This window comes from Chionomys nivalis, chromosome 9, assembly GCF_950005125.1.
Source record: "Chionomys nivalis chromosome 9, mChiNiv1.1, whole genome shotgun sequence".
Taxonomy (NCBI): Eukaryota; Metazoa; Chordata; class Mammalia; order Rodentia; family Cricetidae; genus Chionomys; species Chionomys nivalis.
Genome location: NC_080094.1, coordinates 14,199,239 through 14,223,030, shown reverse-complemented (window position 1 = coordinate 14,223,030; position 23,792 = coordinate 14,199,239). Strand labels below are relative to the sequence as shown.

The window sequence follows — 23,792 nt, the reverse complement described above, 5'->3', positions numbered from 1 at the left end:
ACTGTGGCTTACTGGGTAAAGTTCCATCTGGCATCTGTCTCTGGTGGGGCTACATGGCTTCTCCCTGACTCCACCTCCTTTCTCCCAGCTTCAGCTTAGTTTTCCCCACCTTACTAAGTTCTGCTCTGTACAGGCCCAAGACAGTTCTTTATTAACCAATGGTATTCACAACATACAGAGGGAAATCCCACATCACCTCAGTGCTATGTCTGTGCCCACGGATGCCATGTATTCCTTGGTCAAGATGCCAAGTGAGACGTGTCCAAAGCAAGGGCCATCATTGCCGCTTCTCTTCAAAGTCAAACCAGCTAACTTTGTAATAAACACCTTGGAAATGAATGCTCACCGCTTACCATGCCCCTATCTTTGCTAATACCTACATCACAAATGCTCTTTAGACTACCCAAGTCCTGATAGGAGTCACCTCGCATGACGCAATGCTGAAGGAAGCTGGGGGAGGGGTGGCAACAAGAATCCAGCTTTTCATCTCTGTGGCAGTTTTACTTTGAGAATCCAAGAAGTGTAGTCTATAAACCCCTACACCCACTGAGCAAGTGATGCCTATGTTGTTTCTTTGACTACTCTGTCTATGTGGGAGCTGAACAAACCATATCTACCTCTTTCATTCATGCTTTCTTTTAGAAAAACAAATAGAAAACTTAGAGGTGAATGGGAGGTGATATGCCTCTCTGCATTCCTTCATCCACAGGTAGCTCGGGCAGATAACCATGAGTCATTTTGTTGTTGCGTGGTGAAGAACAGAAGGGGCACTGAAGAGCTCTGGGTCTGCTAACTGAGTGAAACGAACAAGAGAACACAGCTAAGGTGAGTGTCTGGGATGCCTTGTAAGATGCCTCCAAGTCTGTTGGGGTTTCGCTCTTTGCTTTGCCCTAGATCAACCGATATGCTATTCATTAGAGACCTAGAGCTCTCTAGAGCTACCAAGTGTTTCTCTAAGACCAGATGCCATTTCTCCCTGGTTCATTCCAAAGCAGTGGTAATCACTGATAACCTAAGGCACAGGCCTTGAAGATTGTGTTCTGTCCAGACATGTGTGTGTGTTTCCAGAATCTTAAAATACCAAGTGGCATGAATGGGCACCAGATATATAACCACAGTACCAAGTGAAACTTGGTGTCATAATTTCAGGAAAGGGCATACTAGAAAACTCTTCATCTTACAAATGGGCAAACATTCAGGGGTCAGGCGCGGAGCTGGGAAATCCTTCTGTCCTCTTGTGGTGTCCGTCTTCTTTAGATCAGAGTAGGGCTAGAGGATTCAGCCTCTCTGGAAATACTATGGGTTGATGATCTTGTCCAGATACTGAGGGAAACATAATAACTATTGTGAAGAAAACATGTGAGTTGAAAAGCTAGTGTGGATACAGGGAGGAGAATTCCTTACACACTGATGGTCTGAGTATAAACTGTTGTAGCCAATGTGGAACTTAGTATGAAGGGGCCTCAGAAACCAGAAAGTTGAACTAATAGATTGGTCTAATTCTGCCATGTGTTGGCATATACACAAAGGAATCAAAGTATCATACCAGAGAGATGCCTACACACCCATGTTTACTGCTTGGATATTGTTAATCACAATAGCCAGGATATGAAAGAGCCTTGATACCACCTCCCCCATCAGATGAATGGATAAAGTCTGGTACATATGCACATAGGATTTTATTTGGATGTAAAGAATGAAATTATGTCGTTTGCTAGAAATGGAGACTGTTAAGTGAATTAAGCTGGATCCAGAAAGACTAAATTTTATTATTCCAGTCTCTCCTCTGCATGGATTCTTTGTAGGTGTACCACATTTCTCAAGGCATTCTTTTTTAATGCACAGTTGCAAGATTTATGCATGTGTTAGTGGCTGCTTGTGTATGAATGTGGAAGCCAGAAGATAACCCCTGCTGTTATTCAGAAAGGCCTTTGAGGACAGGCGTTTTCAATACCGGAAGCTTACCAACTGGGCTAGGCTGGCTGTCTTGCAATCTGCAGGGACCTGTCTGCCTTAGCCTCCACAGCACTGGGATTGCAAGTGAGCACCACAATGCTTGACAGTCTTACATGGGTGCTGGGGATTGAACTTAGGTCTGCGTGTGTGTAAGGTACCTCAGCTCTCAAGGAATTCTCTTCAAAAGAACACCAGCACTTGGGTCTGGTTACACATACCTGTCATCCCAGGCACTAATGAGATTGGGATGGGAGCATCACAAGTTCAAGGCTGGCCTAGGCAACATAGTAAGACCCAATTTCAGAAAAATGAGGGTCCCGTCAATAAAAATGGAAGGTCAAACTAGTCCTGTATCATTTTGTCTTCGATGGTTACATTTATTTATTTATAGTTAATTTTTTTCATTCAATGTATTTTGATTGTTTTTCCCTCCCCCGGTTCCTCTTAGATCTTCCCCATATCACTACCCACCCAGCTTTAGACTCTTTCTTTCTAAAGGTTTTATTTGCAAATAACATCAAACATATATTTGTGGGTAAACTGTCAGTTCAAACTATTATAATCTAACCTTGGCACCTGATAGCTAGCGCTCTCTCTGTGTATACATCAGGCTGCAAGCTGAACTTCGGGCCTCTTTTGTGCTTAGAAGGCATTTTATCAGCTTAGTTAGTCTCAGCCCCAGCTCTGGCTAGTATCTGTTCTTCTCACATGTGAAAATTTATTTATTTTACCCCCAAATTATCTACCTTTTAACAGCCTACTTTCAAAACTAAATATATTATTTATTATCACTTAAATCATTATGATTAAATAGTAGTTGTGATTTTGTTGATTCTGGACAGAATTATTTTCCATTTATAGATTGTGAAAATATATAAGTAATGTAGTGTAGACGGAGGTTGCTCATTAGTTTCCTGGCTGTCCAGATCCAAAATAATTACACAGAAACTATATTGCAACACTGCTTGACCTATTAGCTTTAGCTTAGGCTTCTTATTAACTAACTCTTACATCTTAAATTAACCCATTTCTATTATTCTGTGTATTGCCACAAGGCTCATGGTTTACCGGTAAGGTTCTGGAGTCTGTCTCCTTCGGCAGCTACATGGTGTCTCCCTGACTCCACTTTCTTTTCTCCTCTATCTCTGCTTGGAATTCTTGCCTTGCTCTATTCTGCACTTCCATAAACCCAAAGCATATTATTAACCAGTGATAATAAAACATATTTAGAGCATCCAAAGGGCAATCCCACATCTATGTACTTTCAGAATAAAATTATGGAACAAATGCGGGATGAGTATGAACATTCCACAGCTCTTTTGACTGCATTGGTTCACATCTTGTGGGTGGGACACAAGTTCAATCAGAAAGTGGTTGACTGATCACTTTCATAGCATTTGTGCCACCATTACACTAGTAGCCTTATCTTACCAGGCCAGTTTTGTTATTCTAGTCCATAGGGTTCACAGCTAGGTATAACAGTGTTGATGACTTTTCCTCCCTAGTAAGCACTGTGAAAGCTAGTCAATAGGACGAAGCTTCCAGATCAGTCTCAGCTTGATTTCTGTGTGTCCTATGACCCAGGTATGTAGTGTCTTCAGTGGTAGAGTCTTACTTTAACTTTATGGTAAGGGTAACTAGAAGCAATGGCAATAGCTTACAATGTTGGGGGTGCTATCCCCATGGCTAATGACTCAAAAAGATATAACCCATACCTGGAACAAGGCTTTTTATTTGATAGCCTTTGGTGTCTGAGTGAGGTATTGTTTCCGCTACATGTTAGCTCCCTATATCCATTCTGCTTCAAGACTTCAGCAGAATTCTTGTGTTTTTATCCAGAGAGATACCCAAACCCTTCAAATTTATAGCAAAGGACCCACCCCCCCATACCTATTGAAGTGACTAAACCTTCCAGAATACAAGTGAAAATGTCTCTGCGGCCTGCACATGTTTCTTTGTGGCTGTGGTAGCAGGGGCAAGTCTTATTGAATAACACTGAGTCCTTCTACTTTTTTCATAAGTATCAAATGTACTAGTAAGTGATCTGCCAGTCCAGTTCCTGGCTGTGGGGCTATATAAGTGTGAAAGCCTTACTTGATTTGACAAAGTTAAAGCAATCGGAGGAAATGTTCCTTTATATAAATGGTGGACTTTAACTCAGAGAGAAAAACAATTTAAATTGAAAGTTGATATATTTCTTATATTGATTGTGAGTTGAACCTTTAATGGCTGAGCCAGCTCTCCAGCCTGAAAATCGATGTTTCTGTAACAGAGTTGCAACTGGAAACCAACTTTTTTGGGCCAGTGAACTTTTAATTCTGGTGGTCAGTTTCTGAAGACCCGCTAGAAAAAGTTTTGAGGGATTTTAAAGTTGACTTTAGGTGACTCATGGGGTGTCAGGCACAGCTCTAGTAGCTTTTTTTTTTTTTTTTTTTTTTTTTTTTGTGTGTGACCCAGACATCTACAAATGTGGATTTCATTGCTATTTCCCCCAATGCTACACAGTTGTCTCTTCTTTTTGAAACTGCTCACCAGGAGTGTTCCCAAACCCAGATATTGGTAGGAATCAGACGTCAGTAAACAAAAACAAGTGATGCAGAAAGTTATATTTTTATTGGAAAGCAAGCATTTGAGGAAGCTCCGGGGTTAGAAGTCATACAGAAAAGCAAACGTGAGTAGAAGGTTGTACATGAACCAGAGATCTGGGACCACATTACAGGTGGCTTCTGGAAGGCATCATAGACTTGACTCTGGAGAGGTGAGTCCTAGAAAGAGAAGGGGTAAACAAGGGCAGTCAGAAGTTGAGGTGTAAATGAATGGGTGTCGGCCTCTTTCAGTTCTACCAGAACCAGTTTCTACAAATTAGGGTGCTCAGCCGCTAATAACTCCCACGGTCCTCAAGTGTGTCCGTGGCTTTTGTTATTCTCCCTTTCTTAATGCAAACAAAGTAGTGAACACTGTCTTTCTGCTCAGGCTCAGGCTTCACTCCCAAGGTTGCAGATGTCTAGCAGTGACCTCTGTACACTTCCTACCTTGTATTCACTTTTGAACTCGTCCTGTGTCACAAGCACAGATTTAAGAAGAAAACAACAACAACAACAACAGCAGCAGCAGCAAAAAAAAAAAAAAAACCCTTCTACTTTGTTCTTGGAGACTTTCGTACTCATATATGGTGTATTCTGATTACTGCCAATCCTGCCATCTTCTATCTTCTGTTCATCTTGATTACCCCACTTCTCCCCACAAGTCTCCTTCTCACAATCATGTCTTTTTGTTTCATTTTATGACCAGCTGAGTCTAACCAGGGCCACTAACATGACCACACGCATGGGACTGTCCATTGGACTCTACCAGGCTCATCATTAGGCAGACAGTTGAAAATAGTGTCTGCTCCAAACAGAGATCTATGTAATCATATCTCCTATCTGATGGAAAAGAAAACTAATCCTTAACCCTGTGGTTCTGGTGGAAAACAGAGATAACAGGGACTCAAGAACACCCCAGTGTGGAGAAAGATCTCCAATAATACCTTCTGTTAATATAAGCAAGAAACCAATTTTTGCCAAGTCAAATTATAAGAAAAAATAAGATTATATCATAAAATGTTAAATATGATTTCATAATATAAACTCCATCTAGGTTTTAAAAAAAACCTGAAAAATACTTCCTTAATGTCAGAGTTCAGTACCCGTTGTTAACCTGGGTAGCTTACTCTGCTTCTCTCATACCTAGTACTCATTTTTCCAGGGCATGCTTGTTATCTTTCTCGAAATTTGTAACATAATACTTCTACTGATAGGAACAAATGGGTATCAATCCCATGATGGGCCCAGGGCTTCCTTATATACCACATGTAAGCATCGGGATAAATATCTCTCCTATTGGTAGAAACATACCTTGATATTGATCTTGCGCTTTAGTTGGTCGATGACTGCATTATCCCTTGAGTTGAGTTTGATATAGGTCTGCCCCTCCCTTTGTAAAATAGCTATCTTGATTAAAATTTCTTCTTTGTTGATAGTGGTCTTGTGATTTCTTTTTGTACTGTTCAAGATATCCTTTATAGGATTGTGAGCGTTCTTGTCCAAACTGGCGTTGTTGTCCAAATTGGGCTAAATCTTCCTCTGTTTTTACCTGGCTAGACTTTTGTTGCACAGAACTCTCATCATCATCATATTGCTTGCGTACTTGTGATAGCTCCTCATTCATAGCAAATCCTTTATGCTTAGTTTGTTGAGAAAAACCTTTTAGGGATTTTTGTTGGCCAAAAGATTTTAGTTGGGTGTCTTGGGATTTTACTTGGCCATAAGATTTTAGTTGGGCATCTTGGGATTTTGCTTGACCATAGGATTTTAGTTGGGTATCTTGAGATTTTACTTGGCTATAGGATTTTAGTTGGCTTTCTTGGGATTTTAGTTGACCATAGGATTTCAGTTGTGATTCTTCACCATAGGATTTTCGTTGACCATAGGATTTTAGTTGGGCATCTTGGGATTTTAGTTGGCCATAAGATTTTACTTGGGAATTTTGAGACTTTAGTTGTCCATAGGATGATTTCAGTTGAGATTCATGGGATTTCACTTGTCCGTAGGATTTCACTTGTCCATAGGATTTGACTTGGGAGTTTTGGGATTTTAGTTGTCCATAGGATGATTTCAGTTGAGATTCATGGGATTTCACTTGTCCATAGGATTTCACTTGGGATTCTTGGGATTTTAGTTGGGACACTTGTCCTTTACGACAAAGTGCAGCCCCCTTTACTCCTGTATGTTCTTGTGAAAGACGCGACTGTGACATTTCACCATCCTGGCCATATACTTGGTGTTTTGTTTGCATGAAAACACTTTCTTCAGCTGCATCATCACTGCCTCCTTTGAGCCCATAACTGACATGACCTTCCATAAATCCTGACGAGCTACTAGTGAAGCCGCCTTTCGTGAAGCCGCCTTTTGTGAAGCCGCCTTTCGTGAAGCCACCTTTTGTTCCACCTGGTAATTTATAATAAGAATGTTTGTTATATCATCTGCATAGTTCATTCCGAGTCCTATTCCAAAAATTGTCTCATAAAACTGTTGATGTTTCCTCCAGGGATTTGGGTTTGGGTAGAGAAGAATTAAGTCTCATCAAAAAGATCACCCTATGGAAGGAATTGCCCACTCCGTGAAGGATACTCTCCCCGAGTGACTTTTCTCTAGCTACCGTCTCTATACTCACCATACTGCCCAACTACAGCGTCCTGTCTTTCCAGAATGAGGAGCAGAGAGAGGATGAAGACTGAGGACTTCATCTTGTCAGGAAGTGCCTTCACTGAGAACTGAGCTGAGTTGCTCATTTATATCTTCTTTAGCTGAGTGTACCACTGATGTGGCTGAGGCTACAAAAGATGCTGCCCCCCCTTTTTTATTATTATCTTTAAATGTCAACTTCCTCCCCTCGGCACAGTTGGGGACATTGGTAATGTTCCCAGGGGTTTAGTGCAGGGACGCAATGTTTTCTGTCATAGCCTCAGCAAATATTTATCAACCCTCTGAGTTTATCACACACTCTTTGCATTTTCAAACAAAATCCAGACTAGAGTGGGGAAGCGATGTTTTTCATGCTCTGAAGGTAGCCAGGGCCAGAGCGAGTTTTCCTAGTCACAGTGTAGTGATGTTCTTTCCATTCTGGCACTGTTTAGCATGCTATCTCAAGAAGCCCACGAAGCAACTAGTTTTACATGGCGTTTTACATAGTTTCTCATTTACATACAAAGAAGCATTCACATGTGTAGAACAACATAGGAAGAGTTGAACAAGAGGAAACCTCTAATAGAAAGTTTGAAGAATAAATGGAGAGGTTGAAGCTGTAGCTATATGGTAGACCACTTGCCTGTCCCGTGTGAGGCTCTTGATTTAAACCTTGGCTCTGGAAAAAAAAAAAAATCAGGGAACATCAATGCCCAAAAGTAGCTCTGAGCTATATAACTATAAACGTTGATGTGCCAATGTCTATATTTATCTAAGAGAGATATGGGTGCTTGCTTTTATGATTAGTTTGCTCTGCTAACTTTGGTAAGACAAGACCGCCATGGTCGTGATGGTTTGCTAGCTGTGGCATTTTAGGTAGTCCGTGTGTGCAGTGGAATGAGCTTGTGGTGTATCTGGAAGGCAAGGTGAAGTGCAGAGGCATTTGAAAGGGGGAAGTATCACAACAATTGAATGGTGATAGGAATCACTATTGGAAAAACGAGAAAGAGTCTTGCTTTCCTTACTGAATGTATGTCATGGAATCCAACAAAAAATAAACCCCAGTATTTTAATCCAGAAAGCTCTATAGGAACGTTATCCAGCTGCACTAGCAAAGGGCTGTGGTGAACACTTCGCCACTGGTGATGCCACTAGCATCCTGAGACAAGATGGAAGACTTGCCTTCTTGTTTAGAAGGACAGCTTTGTGTGACTGTGAGAACATGGACTTTGGTGACTCAGACACACCTTCCAAAGGACAGGACTGCGGACATGCTCTTGGGGGAAGAGAACATCCCTGCAGTGTGTTCCGCTTCATACTCCACCATATGGCTGTAGTTCGGGGAGGAAGTCTACTTGAAACATATTTTCAGCCATCCCACCCAACATTCTGGGTAATACTGTATGGAAGAGGCAAAGAAAAAGTCAAACCAGGCCCTTACAAAAAGAAAATGCATACAATAAATGTAACGCTTAAATAAAATGCTTGAGTTGCACTGAGCCACTCTGACCTCTTATAGAGGGAAGTAATGGTTTCCCTCGGGAGACCAGTGAGTCACCCTGAAATGATTCTCATATACAATTGCTTATTGTGTCCAATCAACCCTATCTCCCCTCCAATGTCTCTTATTTGTTTTAGAGAAATCCAGGAAATTCTTCAATCAAAGGTAATAAGGACAGGATCTGAAAACTTTGATCATATTTAGGAATTAAGAACAAATCTCTTTATGAAATGCAGATGAAACTCAGGAATAATGTCTGTGAACAAAACCCAGGAAGTTGAGGGTCACAGATGCCATGCAGTTATGCTATACATACCAGAAGAGTATGAATTGAAATGAAAATGTAAATCTAAACATTCAATATGCTGGTGGAGAATGGAAAGAGAAGTGAGCAGTTGGAAGGATAGAAAAACAAATGGAGAATAAGACGTACTGATTCTGGAGAATGACAGTAAAACTCTTGCTGGATAGTTTTAAAAAATACAGGTCATTTTTCTTTTGAAAACATTTTATTATTAACAAGGATGGCAAAATCCAACTCAGAAGTTGTGAAATATGCTTGGGAACAGAAAAGGAAATTTAAGAGCTTTGCTTATATCTATGTAAGAAATTATTTGGCAACTTGAAAAATATAATAAGATAAATTATCCTAAGAATAGGCAGAAACCCTAAAGTGTACGAATACCACGGAATTACAAAAACCCATCCAAAATTACTTAGCCTAAGGTCAGTGCCTGTGTGGAGGGGATGAAGTCCTGGGTGAACGCGCCTTGTTGACATGAGCATGGCCATGGCAAGGACACCAATACTTCAGACCCAGGGGAATGGCAAGGCCTTCACTTGGCCCAAGTATGGATGATGATAAATTGTTGACCTTTACCTAAAACCAGCGTGTACAGAAACTACCACGCACGGCTTCCTCATCCAGATGTCGCCAACCTGAGACTGCTCCCCTGCAGAGACCTCTCACTGAGATTAGCTTACCTGCCTCCTCCTTCACGCCATATAAAATCAATGCACTTAAGTTTCGGCTGGTGGCGTGTCTTCATCAGCGTGCATGGCCACCTGATCCCAGCTTTTCTAGACTCTTTTCTGTCCTTTGTTCATTTCCAGTAATGGCCCCAGTCAGGTCAGGTCCAAAGCTGTGCAGGTTGCACAACCATCTATGCCGTGCCTGGGTGTGCAGAATCAGTCTACAACTAGGTGGATGATATTTTAATATGTGTGACATGAAATTTACTGTAGTAATTAGTTTTTATTTTCAACTTCATGCTATTAAGTGCACTCATATTGCCAGTGTCTATCTCCAGATGTTTTTCATGATTACAATCCAAATCTGTGGTATTAGGTAACACTACATTTCTCTCTCATCTCAGGCCCTCATAACCTATAATCCATTATGTGTCTAGGAATGTTATCATCCTGGGTACTTGTACAAGTGAAACAATACAATACTTATTCTTTCATGTCTGGTGTTGTTTCTAATTTAATATCTTAAAATTTCAATTTTTTAATAACTCAAATTTAAAAATTTTTTTGTCTTATATTAATGGATGCTTTGCCCTCATGTATACCGTGAGCCACATATATGTTCAGCGCCTGTGGAGGCCAGAAGAGGGTGTGGATCCTCTGTAACTAGAGTTACAGATGCTTGTTAGCAGACATGTGGATGAGGGAATTGAACCCAGGTCCTCTGACAGCAACCAGTACTCATAACTGCTGAGCTATTTCTCCAGCCCCACCCCATAACTCCATATAATCAGGAGTTTCCAAGTGTTTCAGGACAGCTAACATGAAAGGAATCAGTTGATTCAAGTCAGAAAAAAAAAAAAACCCAAATGCCAGAAAAGTTATATATTTTTTTAAAAAACTTGAAATTATATTTTTAGGAGTATAAGAAATGAATAGTTAGATATGTTGTTTTTTTTTTCAGCACAAAAGAAATCAGAAAAATTACAAGTTTATCAAATAAGATGAGGAAAGTACTTCCCATCTGAACAAGATGTTAGTAAGTTCCCGGGAGGAAAGCAGAGGTAACTCTGCATAGCATCCACTAGCCTGGGCTGTGCTCATTCTTGCTTCCTCCACCACTGACACTCTGATAAGTGGGGTGGCTACATCCATTTTTAACACACAGTCTAAATATGCTCCAAGTGGCAGACTTGCCATACCCATTACAACTGCAGACCAGAGTGTCCCACAGGCCGCCCACAAGACCCCAGCTGGCAACATAGGAGTGATATTGATCACCAAGGAAGAATCACACATATGAGGTGTGTTATGTGACAGGTGCTCTGCTCGAATCTCTCAGAGCAACAACAAACAGGGAGACTTTCCCCAGATACAGCATCCTCGGTTCTTGCCCAGTATCCTGGTTCTGGGAATGTCCACTTCCAGCAGGATGTAACTAGCTGAAGCCAGCTCTGTCCTAGCCCTTTACACTTGCACTTTACCTGTGAGCCCTGAGATGGAAGCTGCTGGAATAGTCAATTGAGAAAGGAGATATTTTTAGAACTCTTCTTAGAACTCCTGATAAACTCAACGCTGTAGTAGATCTCGATAACCCCTCCCATAGGCTCAAACATTGAAGACTTGTTAGCAGGAGGTGCTTTGACCGCAGGGAGGTGTGCCCAATGCAAAGGCTTATGGACCCATACCGTGGATGAATAGGAAATGTGGTGATGGTGGCTTAGAGAAGATGGTGTTAACCATGACTTTTCCGGGTGAGGACGCCCAAGGTTTCCTGAGCTTCAGTTGCACGGTGGTTTGGATATGATGTGTCCTGAGAAGGATTCACATGCGGAAACCTTGGTCCTCATTTTGAGGATCCCATCACCAAGAAAGCATTGTGATTTGATAATTCTGACCTCATTGGTAAATTGATCCATTAATAAATTAATTCCCTGATGATATTATTGGGAAGTGATGGAAAAGAGGAATTGAGCCCCAGTTGGAGGAAGTGACCCCTGCAAACATGCCTAGGGAGGGTGTACCCACTGGGAGGGTGTACCCACTGGGAGGGTGTATCCCCCCTCCCAATATTTCTCCTCCATTCTGCTTACTGGCCTGATATCACACGTGAGGAATTTCTCTGTCACATGTGCACGCCCGTGCTGCTCACCCTTGCCATAGGCCCACAGCAGTGAAACACCAACCATGGACTGAAGCCTAGGAAACTGCAGGGCAGAACCAATCTTTTACTATTTTAAGTCATTTGCATCAGGCTTTTCTCACTGCAAGGAAAGACTGGAAAATACAGCAACTTCTTGGGGTCTCTCCGTTTCTCTTGGGACCCACCTGATTGCCACTGTTAGAGGAGCAGATCCCTGGTAGCTATAAACGACATTTGTGTCTGTTTTTCTGGAGGACCTATGGGACCATTCTGTTGACTGTCCCTCTTTCTCTTCTTGTTCTTTTACTCAGTGGGAGTTCAATTTCCTCCAAGTCCTCCATCCTCCAGAATCTCAAGGAAGCTTCTGCAGGACCAATAAGCTGGGATGAGTGTCTCACGATGTTGCTGGATACTGAATCCCTTTGACCTAAGGTGTGAGACCAGGGCAGGAACCTTTAGATACATTTCTGTTCTTTTCCGTGATATTTATACCGTTTAGGTTTTCTAGATATTCTTAAGGAAAGTACCATACTGTCTGTTACTCTCTCCAAGAGAAAATAAAGTTGTCAGAAGCACTTTACCGTCATCCTCTTTTCTTCATTGTTCTAGGATGGCCTCCCTTGAGTATCAAGACGCCATGCTGAGGGCTTAGGCTCCACCAGGTACTACTTTCCTTTTTCATATCACAGGTTTCATCTTAGAAATACATTAATTTTCTATGCTGATTGGTTCTCCTTTTCCCATCTTTGTTTTACTTTATTTAATTAAATTTATTATTATTATTATTATTATTATTATTATTATTATCATTTATTAGTAGTAACAGCAGTAGTATTTCACAAACTCTAAGCCCCTTGTGTTATCTGTGTCTTTGGCTCAGAGGACTGGACAGGACTTTGTTCTTTGACCCATGAATAAGATCAGCATCATCCTATCTGTTTATTACTAAGCTCAGTAAGAACTGGTTCTTGGCACACAGTAAGTTCTGAGCTCACAGGCACTGTGCTCAATGTTAGTTGCACACTCTCAGTCTAATCTCGAAGGCCGGCGTAGGGCAATGGAAAAGGATTAGACAGATTCCTAGGGTACCACGTAGCTCTCCTATCTCAGATTTGATGATTGGTGCTTTTATCTATGTTCTTTCTTCAGCACAGCACAGGGAATGGATTTCTTTGTGACATTTCCTCACATGCACTTCGTGTACTTGGCTCACACTCCACCTCCATTGCCTCGTCTCGTTCTCTTCCACCTCTCACTGCTTGTCTTTCTTCACCCAGAGTCCCTATTCTGTGCTCACATATATATCTATGTAAGAAATTCTCAAAAATAAAAGATTATATGAAGGAAATCTCATTATCATTCTCGCCAGTATGTCCCTCTCTGAGGATTAAGGATATTGGACATTATTCATGTATTTGCTGATCAGTTGTACTTCATCTTAAAGCAAAATAAAACACCTGTTTTATTTGTAAGCGTGTATGCCTGCGTGTATGTATGTGCACCACATACAGGCAGAGACCCTCAGAGGTCAGAAAAGGGTGTCAAACACCCCAGAACTGGAGCTATACGTGGTCGTGAGCCACCCTGTGGGTGCTGGGAACTGAATCACCGAGCCACTGTGCTAGCCCCTTTACTCCTTCTTTGAGAAGTGTCTGTCCAGTTGATTTGTCTGTTTACTGATTGGCTGACTTAGGTTTTAGGATAAAAGTTTTGAGTTCTAAATATATTTAAAGTATCAGTCCCCTAAGAATTTATCTGGCAAAGGCTTTTTCTTTTTTGTATGCTGTGTTCTCATTCTGGGCATTGTTTCTTTTGGTCTGCAGAATATTTTTAATTTGATGCATTCTAACTTGGTCAATTTTTGCTGTTATGTTTGAGCTATTGGAGCTCTCTCAGGGCGCCACTTTCTAACTCATACGTGGAAGTATTTTCCTCTAGCAGTTGTAGAGTTTCACATTGTACATTAAGGTCTCAGATCCGTCTGGAATTGTTATTTATTATTTGCCTTTTTTAAAAAAGTAGCATATAACATGTTAAGTTTTGACATTTTATTTCCTTTTGTGTTATAAGAATTTTAGTTGCCTTTTTGTTAGCATCTACCCATTAAAGCCAAACATAAGCTGTTTGTGTAAAAGTGTTAGTATTTGCACTACCGAGAAACAAATTATTTTGGGAATTTAGTTCTTTGGCAATTTCACACATGTACAGGATGTATTCTGGCTACATTCTTCCCACAACCCCCCTCTTATCTCCTTTTCAACTATATCAGCCCCTTCCCCTACCTAACTGTCCCTTTCCCAGATTTGTGATCTTTGGTTTTGCTGTGTGACCCATTTAGTTTAACCAGGGACATCAGTGTGACTATGGGATTAGGACTATCTATTGGAGCCTGCTGGGGTCACCAGGGGTTACACAACTGAAAGTCATGAGTTCCCATTCTTTGAATCTACGCAGAGAAAATGGTTCATCAGTGAAGGACAGGGCCCTCTGAGTCCCTCCTACATTCTCGCTGGACTGTTGGTTGACCCATTCTTGTGCATACCCGATACAGCCACCCTTAGTTGTTCAAACTTCTGATTGCAGTGTCTGTGCTATGCCTAGAAGATGGCATTTCTGAGCCCTTTCCTCTGTCTTCCAGCTCTTCTTCCACCCCATTTTCCACAGTGTTCTTCGAGCTGTAGAGATACCCAAAAAACCCTAGATGCTATCGCCATTGCTTTTTGTTACCATCCAGAATCTGATGTTAAGACTCTGCAGAAGACTCCACATGCTTGAGTCAGGGACATGGAGAACTCAAGTGCTGGAAGGGTCTGTGTACCATTATTGGGAGAGAAAAGTAATCAACGTTGTTGCCAGCAGTGAACTCTGCAAGCTACAGTAACAACTGCCCTAGCAAGATCATCCGGCTGGCGTAAGAGTGACATGAATGATGAGAGTAGCCAGCCACTCTCTGCTTGGATTTAAAGTCTACTCTACAGACTGGGCAGTGGTGGCGCACACCTTTAATCCCAACACTCGGGAGGCAGAGGCAGGCGGATCTCTACGAGTTCAAGTCCAGCCTGGTCTACAAGAGCTAGTTCCAAGACAGGCTCCAAAGCTACAGAGAAACCCTGTCTCAAGACCCGCCCCCCCCCCCAAATAAAGTTCACTCCAAAAGGTGGAACTCATTCCCAGTACTCTTAACTGGTCCCTAAATCTGTGGCTCACTAGATCATGGACCCTAGGGTAAAACCACTACTAATATTCTGCTAAATGTACAAAGTAATAAACGGCCTCCTATGTTTTATCTTTATACCCACAGATCAATGGGTCTCGAGAAGATTCCTTTTACAGATTATTGATAGAGAGCCCCACAGTTGGCCAGTGTGCAGAAACTAAAAGATGTCAGAGTATTCTGTTCTAAACGGGATAGTGATATCATACTTCCCTACCCCTATAGATCAGGGAACATCTTAGAAGATGGGAAAGGAAAGATCCAGAGGTAGTAGGTATCTTCTGTGAAAAAGTATTTGCCAGGCATAACAGCCCATTACACATATGAACTCATAGCAGCTATGACTATATACATAATACCTGCACAGGATCAAATCAGCCAAAATACCAGCATGGATGGCAAGAGGTCATGATGCTCACTCCTAGATGAGCAACTGTTATCAATTGATGGCTGCAGGGATAGGGAGATTACATTTTCTTCAAGGATACAGCCCTTGAGAGGCTACCCATGCTGCAGTGGATCATCATATACCCATGAATACTAACTGAACTCAGTGGATTAAAGAAGAGAGCACATGAGGTTGGGAATGTATAGTGGAGGTAGATATAGAAATTAGAGGGAAAAGAAAGGGAATTGAACTTAAACAAATTCATTATATATGGATACTAGTCATAACTGTGTCATACTAGTGTGTGACCTCATTTTGCTGATTAAACAATCTCAACAATCCCATTTCTAAATTTTTCTAATTTTTACTTTCTAGGACTTAGAAGTCAACATTTCATTTATCAGTAAATCCAATTGAAGATATAGTAATTTACATCTTGTCTTCTAACAATGACCTTCCAATGTGTAAATATATTTATTCTATTCCAATAATTTGAAAAGTCTATCTGTTCCACCCTTGGCTATATAATGATGAGGATGACATGATATAACTCTATGGGTATAGTAGTGGCACACATACCTTAGGGATAACCAACAGCTCTCTAACTAGACTCAGAACACCCTCAACAAGAGGAAAACCACATCTGGTACTGGAAACCTAGCTCACTACCTATGGTTACTGAAGTCGTGGGCCTTGGGGAAGAACCTACCACCAGTTCATTATAAGCTGCATAATTACTAACTGCATCCTAAATATTTGTTCTTATATCAACAGATCAGCAGTCTTCATCCCTCATCAAGAACATTTTCCTTTGCAATATATGCAGACCATTACAAAAAAATCCCACAACCACTCAAAATGCAGAGTTGTGGAGCCCAGTCCAAATGAGTACATCTACAAAACAGTTTCTGCACTCAAGAAATGTCGCTGAAGAGGGGGTGGAAAGATTGTAAGAGCTAGAGGATCAGGGAGCTTGCAGTGAGACTCCATCTCCTGATAATGTCAGAAACTACATCCATGCACTCACCTAAACATCAGCTGAAGAAAGACAACAATAGACATGCCATATTGGACAGGAAAAAGCCTATGCGGCCTCAACCGTACACAAAGAACTATAGGTAACTAAGAAATGCTGAGAGTGGGAGAAACCAACTGATTATCTAATACCAAATGGTCAGCCCTGAAAAGCCATATACAAGTAGCACTGTAAGACTGGGTTGGTTATACTTAGGAATATAGAAGTATATTCATAACAACAATTAAAGAAATAAGAGGCCATGCATTGGAAAGAGAAAGGGAGTATATAGGAGGGTTGAGAGGAAGGAAAGGGAAGGGGTAGGGAAATTATCTAGTTATGTTATAGTCTCAAAAATAAAAGAACTTAATACGTCTACACAAGTAATGTATTTCTACACTAAAGTTGAGAGACATATGCTGGACATATGCCATTCCAAAGGGGAAATTATAAGAAAACTGACTTATAGCCACCAAATTTCCAGACTTCCAATGACCTAACACCACTGTGTTCTAAATATTCTAAAGCTCAAAACAATTCTGAATTTTAATATAGTATTGTATTTATTCTTTCATATTATGTATTGATATATTCATCCTCCCTTTCACTAACTTTACTACCTCTCCAAACTTCATGTCCACTTTTTAAATATCTCATGGACTCCATATAATTATGGTTCTTGAACGATCCACTAGAGTGTGGCAGATCTATCAGGGTTCACACCTTTAAATAAAACTAATTCTTTCCCCATGAAGCAAGAAACTGCCCATAGCTCCTCAGTTGGGTGGGGGGGGGGGTTCATGAGTCCCCTCTCTCCTCCATATTAGCATGTTGATTGGTTGATCTTGTTCAGGTCTTGTCAGGCACCTTAGCATTGTGGATTCATGAACGCAGTGGTCCCATCATGTTCAGGAGACATGGTTTTAATATAATCCCAAGACTCAGAGACCATCTTTGCAGGGAGAGAGAAAGGGCACAGAAAGATTTTAAAAACTGGAAGTTGAGGATCCAAGCAACATCTCTGTTTTGATGCTTTATTCACTGGACACACAGAGAATGCAAATCCCCTGGAGCCACAGTTCAGGAGGCACTGCTTTCTGTAACTAGAGTCATACTTTCAAAAATCAAAAAGATGATGGTGCTGACTCCAGGTCATGTGACTCTGGGCTTGGGGTGCCAGAGGTAGGTGTGTTGGTATTTGACTGCATTGAGAGTCATTCTTTTCTCTCCACAAGCTTCAAATGCACTTATAAATAAATAAATAAATCAGTTCAATTCCTGTCATTTTATCACAGAAGTGAGGCAGCCCTACCTCATCTCAGTCTTCTGGTTTGATGACTTTTTCTTTCTTTCTTGTGTATCCCGTTGAGTTTAATTACATTTGTTTGAATGAATATTAGTCAGGGGGATTAGTTATTGGAACATGGCCAATTTATAAGCCACTCTCAACCCTTAAATGTCCACAGGCCTCCATGAAAAGTGGGGTCTCCACCCACTGTGACAGTGGAACTGATTTATTGGGAGCCCACCAAGGCCAGCTGGTCTGGGACTGAATAAGCATGGGTTGATTCCAGACTCTCTGAGCATGGCGGTCAATGAAGACTGATGAGAAGCCAAGGACAATGGCACTAGGTTTCGATCCTAATACATGAACTGGCTTTGTGGGAGCTTAGCCTGTTTGGACGCTCACCTTTCTGGACGTAGATAGAAGGACCTTGGTCTTCCCGCAGGGCAGGGAATTTGGACTGCTCTTCAGTAACGAGAGGGAGGGGGAATGGAGTGGGGGGAGGAGAAGAGGAGTGGGGATAGGGGGAGGGGAGTGGGGGGAGGGGGCAATATTTGGGAGGAGGGGAGGGAAATGGGAAATGGGGAGCAGGTGGAAATTTTAATTAAAAAAGAATAAAAATAAATAAATAAGTAAAAAAAAAAAAGAAAAGTGGGGTCTCACTGAGGTCTTTGAACCATATGGATTTTACTTTCGTGTAGCATGAGAGACAGGAACCTAATTGTATTCTTTTGCATGTAGACTTTCCATTTTTCCTTTTCTCAGGTGTATTTTTTTGCCTTTTTGGTTTTTATTGGTTTTTTGTTCTGTTTTTCGTTGTGGTTATGAGACTAAGTGGAGAAGGAGGAGCTTTTATTCACTGTTGGTGGGGTACATTCTGGTGCCCCCACTCAGGATCAGTGTGGAGAATCCTCAAGAAGCTAAAAACAAATCTATCAAAACACCTGGCTCCATCCCTCCTGAGCATGTGCCCGAAGGACTCAGCATCCGTACCGCACAGTTATTTGCTCATTCGTGTTCATAGAGACCCTATTTACAATAGCTTAGAAATGGAAAAACCTTAAACATCCATTCTTCAAGAGAAGAATGCGTAATGAAAATGTGTTGCATATGCACAATGGAAAGTTATTCAACTATAAAAAAATAAAACCATGATTTTGAAGGTAAATGGATAGACTAGAAGAGATTATATTGAGTGAGGCAGTCCAGACCCAGAAAAACAAACATTGTACATCCTCTGTAGTTCCTAGCTGCAAATACTGTAAGTATTCAACATATAGTAAGTGCAGTAACCGGAAGAGTATAAAGGGATCATAGGTGGAGGTTGGGGGGTTGAGAGGTAGAAAGAAATTAATGATGTAACGTGAGAAATGGAAAAATGGGGAGGGGATTCCAGAGGAGAGGAGTGGTGGGGAGAGAGGTCAGTATATACTGAGAAGAAGAAACAAGGGACACATAACACCAAGGTTGTTTGATAATGCCTCAAGGAACCAATTTATTTTATATTTACCTAAAATTATACAATTTATGTATACATATATATGTTGCTTAAAGGAAGTTAAGCTGCTTTGGGTTGACCATGCTTCCCGTAAAAATCATATAATAAGAAAAACCCCGGTACCACACATGAAATGCTTCTTAATAATGGTTGGTCAGGTTATTCCAAGAAACTTCCAAAATAATATAAACTATTGATGTTACCTTGGTTACCTATCAGAGGTTGATAGCAGAGCAAGCCACTGCACACCTAGGATGAAGGACTCAGACGATCTGAAAAGCCTCTTTCCTTAGGCCTTCTTCACCTCCATGGTACCAGGAAATACCATGCGGATTGCCAAGGAAGGGAAGCAGCTGAACGGATCTACCTACTGCAGCACCTAAGAACCACGGTGGTGACCAGCATGGCACGGGTTCTGCTGAAGGCGCAGCAAGTGCTGCTCACATGTTGGTTGTAGCCCACATGTGTTTAATTGGACTTAGGCTCACTCTATAGGAGAGAAATCATGTCTGCTTCTGAGAACTAAGGCAACTTCCTAGGCCTAGTGACGTCATAGAACTTAGAAAAGAGTCAGTTACCCCCACTTTGCTAGACCTGAGTAAGTCCTCTCAGTCTTACCCTTACACCCACAGATAAGTGTAGCTACCACACCTCATCAAACAAGCCTCTCTTAACAGATGAAGACTATCCCAGAAACCACCACAACTGGAAACAGTGCAGAGATGAGTAGAACTTGGGAGTCCCATCCACAAAAGTTACTGCACTTAAGGCTCAGGGAACATTGGAGAAGAGGAGGCAAAAAGATTGCATGAAGAAGTCTGCAGTGAAAGAGTATCTACTAGAAATGGTTTAATAAACAAGACAAAACAATGGCAGTATCAATGGACGTATTAATATTAAAGGGGGAGATTTCACAGGACCCATCCCTAAACAAGGAACTAAGGAAACTAATGACTCCTTGGAGAAGAAGAATTAGTCTACCCCAGGGATGAGCCTCCTAATTGGTTGTACAAATCAGACTGTTCAGCTCACCAACCACATTCATACAAACAACAAACATAGACTCAGTAAGTTGTATTTATATATTTATGAGCATATATGCATACTCAAAATAGTAATCAAATATAAATATGTCAACTTGAGAGTTTGGGAGACATGGGAGATTGGAAGGAGGGTATCTGGGAGGGGATGGAGAGAAAAGGGGGAGGGGAAAATGATAAAATTTTATTTCAGTCGAAACTATATGTTTTTGAAAAAGAAAATGAAGTCAGATAGGATGTCTTTATTAGCGAGCATTGGTGTGAGCATGCGCCCAGGTAAGAAAGCCTCAGGAGCAGCAGTGTGAGTGGTTCAAGAGCATCTAGGAGTCGGCATCGTGAAGACATCATGGTCCACAGAGGTCAGGCGACTCCTATGGAGAGAGGACATAGATGGGCATGCACAAGAGTGAAAACTAGCAGACAGGAAGTGAGTGTGACCAGGTCCCTTGTCTGCTTGGACCAAATTATGGCCATTTGCAGCTCTAGCCATGACTGGTCACTGGGCTCACAGCTTCTGTTGCTTTCCTTCCCTTCACACGAAGTGCCCCTTGATGCAAACATGCAGGTGAGATCCTTTTCCTCCCCGGGCTGCAGATTTCTCTCCTGATGCTGATTCCTCACCACCCTAGGCCTCCCTTTCCACAGTTCCCGCATCACAAACACGGATGGTTCTTAGGACTCCTTGGCCTCCTTTATTCACAAAGATGAAGCAAAACCCATGGATCAGGGGTCTCTACAGGATAAGGAAACCCTATATGGGATGGAAGAACACTAATTGGTGTGTGAAACAAAAGCACTCATGCTTTGTAATAATGTAGCAAGAAAATGAGCCATATCCATGGAAAGCATAAGAAGTTACAAAAATACATCTTAAATTTACACGATCTTCTAAGTGCTGTGTGTTCAGAGAATGTGTGCAAAATAAATGTAGAAAAGACTCACTAAGAAGAGGAATTTGAGACACACTGAGAGCTCAGGTAGCTTGCTCTGCCTCTTCCGGGTGCTTGCTTCACAGAGAATGGAGCTCAGCTCCATACACTCTGCTGTCAACACATCCATTGTTGTAGGCCTCACTACCAATCTCATGCTGGGCCCAGGCAGTCCGCCGTGTTCCACCTACCAACATTGGGGTAGATAGCTCTCCCGCCTGCTCAGACACTTACCTCTAAATGTGTCCTGGCCTTGACCGATAAGGAATGTGTTATTCTGTGAAGGCATCTTGATATAGGATTAACTCTCCGTTTGGACAGTAGCACGTCTGTTGAGCTTGGTGGAAAGGCTTTGTGTGATGAGTTCCACCCTGCAGTTGCCCTTGAAACTGCACAAAATACCCATCATAGCCTTGGAAATACTGTCTGAAATACGGAATGAACTCTGCTGTTCTCCTGACCCAGCCAAGCTTGCTTTTGAGCCTGTGAACCATTTTATGCTGCTGACGCACTTGGGCCTGGTCTTCATCCAGGGCATGTGCTTTGCCCTTGATTTGCTGAGGAAAGGCTTCCTGGAGAGTTTGTGATGCCCGGGAGGATTTCAGGGGGGCTCTGTGGGATTTCAGCTTGATTTGTGATTTCACCTGGCCTGGGGTCTTTAGCTGGCCTGTTTGCAACTTCACCTGGGCTCCGTGGGATTTTACTTGTGTTTGGGATTTTATTTGTGAATGGGACTGAAGTCGGGATTTTTGTTGGCTAATCTCGTCTTCTTCATCACAAACTATGTCTTCGCTTACACCTGTCTGTTCCTGTGAGCTCTGAGTCTCTCCCAGGTCAGCATCAGCATCCTGGCCATACGCATGGTATTTAGTTTGCTCAAAACTGCTTTCTTCAGCTCCATCCTCCTGTGCTCTTCTGGACCCATACTGAAAATGGTCTTTCTGGAAATATACAACTGGGGATGTTTTTACTAGAAAGTGTCCTTTTGTCTCACCTGGCAATTGACAAAAAGAATGTTTGAGTTACACTGTCTGTACAGCCCACTGTAGTCTTATCCCAGGGGTTTCCCCATCAACCCGCTGAGTTACCCACAAGGCAAGTGGATTTGGGTGGAGAAGAGTCAGCATCCATCAAGATCACCCTGTGGAGGGTTCTTCTCCCTGCCAGAGCATCCTTGTGGACATTCTCCCTGGTGCCTTCCTGCCAGGCGGCTCCCTGCACTCACCATAGATTCCTATCCCAGCTGCTTGCTTCTCCAGAAGGAGGAGCAGAGAAAGGCTGAAGAAGACGGACTTCATCTCACCAGGAGGGGCCTTCACTGAGAGCTCAGTTGATCATTGCTTTATATGTTGCTTGATGGGTGCATAGATGTGGCTGGAGTCACAAAAGGCCATACCCGTTCCCACTTATCTGGCATGCGGCCTCTGCCCTCTTCTCAGTAGGAGATATTGTCAATATTCCTAGAGACCACAGACACATGATGTCGGAGTCTTTGTCTAACCCCACATGTCCCAGAAAATCTTTATTGCCACTTCAAGATCATCACATGATGTTTCCAGAAGCAATTCCAGGCAGAGATCACAAGAGTGACCTGGGCCTGTTCAAGCTTTTGTAGTTCGAGTGTGGGGCCTTGCCCACAGTGCACTTTGTTTTCTGCTGTATCACAAACATGATGTGTACTTCTGTTTCTCTCCAATGAGATGGACATAGATCTGTTTCATTTCAAAGGGCCTATTCATAGAGATTTAAAAAAAGACATAGGACGATTTATCCCCAGTGCATGAATTGGCTTTTTGGAGTCCATTCCCTATGGAGGGTACCTTTCTCAGCCTTGGTACAGGGAGGAGGGGCTTGGTCCTGCCTCAACTTGATCTGCTAGACATTGTTGACTCCCCATGGGAGGCCTTACCCTTTCTGAGGAGTGAATGGGAGGTTGCATGAGGGGAAAGTGTGGGGGGAAAGGGAGCACGAGGAGGGGAGGGAGCAGGAACTATGGTTGGTATGTAAAATGGAAAAAAAGTAAATAAAAAAATTTTAAAAACTAACCATAGAAAGACGTAGGAAAGAAGGCAGATTTAAGGTTCCCATAGTCATTTTTAGAAATACCTGAGATACTGATTCACAAAAGCAACTCTAAAATGCCTAGCCTTACTAGTGACCTGTGTGAAAATCCCCCAGTGCTTTCTTTCATTAGTAGCTTCTTAGTTCATCCTCCCTCCTCTCCTTCTGCTCCTCACACCTTCCCCTCACTCCACCTCCATCTGCTCCTCAGAGAGCATAAGGCTTCCCTTGGGAGGTCAGCTAAGCCTGATGAGAGCCCATGAGGACAGTATGGCGGGCCATCACCTGCAGGATGGGAGCAGCAGAGACAAGTGCAGAAGTGCTCTGTGCTCTGTGTGTCCATGGAGCAAGCACTGGGGCTGCACATCAAGAGGGAAGGTACAGAGGGCTTTTCAAGTATGGGAGAAATTTACTGTGTTTGGTTGGAACAAGGAGAAAGGACCCTGGTTTCCTCATTTCAGCATTTTCATGAAATCACCTAAAATCCCAGTACCCTCTCAATGAGGGAAAAGCCTTTTGCAAATGAAAACAACTTCAGTCATCAGCTATATGATGTGTTAATATAAGA

At 42.1% G+C, this 23,792-nt stretch overlaps 2 protein-coding genes and 1 long non-coding RNA gene across 3 annotated transcripts; 1 reads left to right on the top strand and 2 right to left on the bottom strand.

Annotated features, from left to right (window-relative positions):
• Nucleotides 1-812: 812 nt before the first annotated feature.
• Nucleotides 813-14,586, top strand: LOC130881910 (uncharacterized). Its single transcript, XR_009057760.1, has 3 exons — nt 813-825; nt 12,404-12,456; nt 14,433-14,586. It is a non-coding gene; the product is annotated as an uncharacterized LOC130881910 (long non-coding RNA).
• Nucleotides 5,893-7,243, bottom strand: Semg1 (semenogelin 1). Its single transcript, XM_057781753.1, has 2 exons — nt 7,171-7,243; nt 5,893-6,902 (listed from the first exon to the last, which is right to left on the bottom strand). Exons 1-2 carry the CDS (start codon nt 7,241-7,243, stop codon nt 5,893-5,895), a joined length of 1,083 nt encoding a protein of 360 aa, XP_057637736.1.
• A 6,849-nt stretch (nt 14,587-21,435) lies between the features above and the next one.
• LOC130881908 (seminal vesicle secretory protein 3A-like) lies at nt 21,436-22,461 on the bottom strand. Its single transcript, XM_057781754.1, has 3 exons — nt 22,389-22,461; nt 22,240-22,242; nt 21,436-22,157 (listed from the first exon to the last, which is right to left on the bottom strand). The coding sequence occupies exons 1-3, from the start codon at nt 22,459-22,461 to the stop codon at nt 21,436-21,438; spliced, it is 798 nt and encodes a 265-aa protein (XP_057637737.1).
• Nucleotides 22,462-23,792: the final 1,331 nt, after the last annotated feature.

Coding starts and splice junctions, on each gene's coding strand:
- Semg1 (XM_057781753.1), bottom strand. CDS start 7,243: ATGAAGTCCTCAGTCTTCATCCTCTCTCTGCTCCTCATTCTGGAAAGA. Junction 6,903..7,170: donor CGCTGTAGTTGGGCAGTATG/GTGAGTATAGAG, acceptor GCTTCACAAAAG/GCGGCTTCACGAAAGGCGGC.
- LOC130881908 (XM_057781754.1), bottom strand. CDS start 22,461: ATGAAGTCCGTCTTCTTCAGCCTTTCTCTGCTCCTCCTTCTGGAGAAG.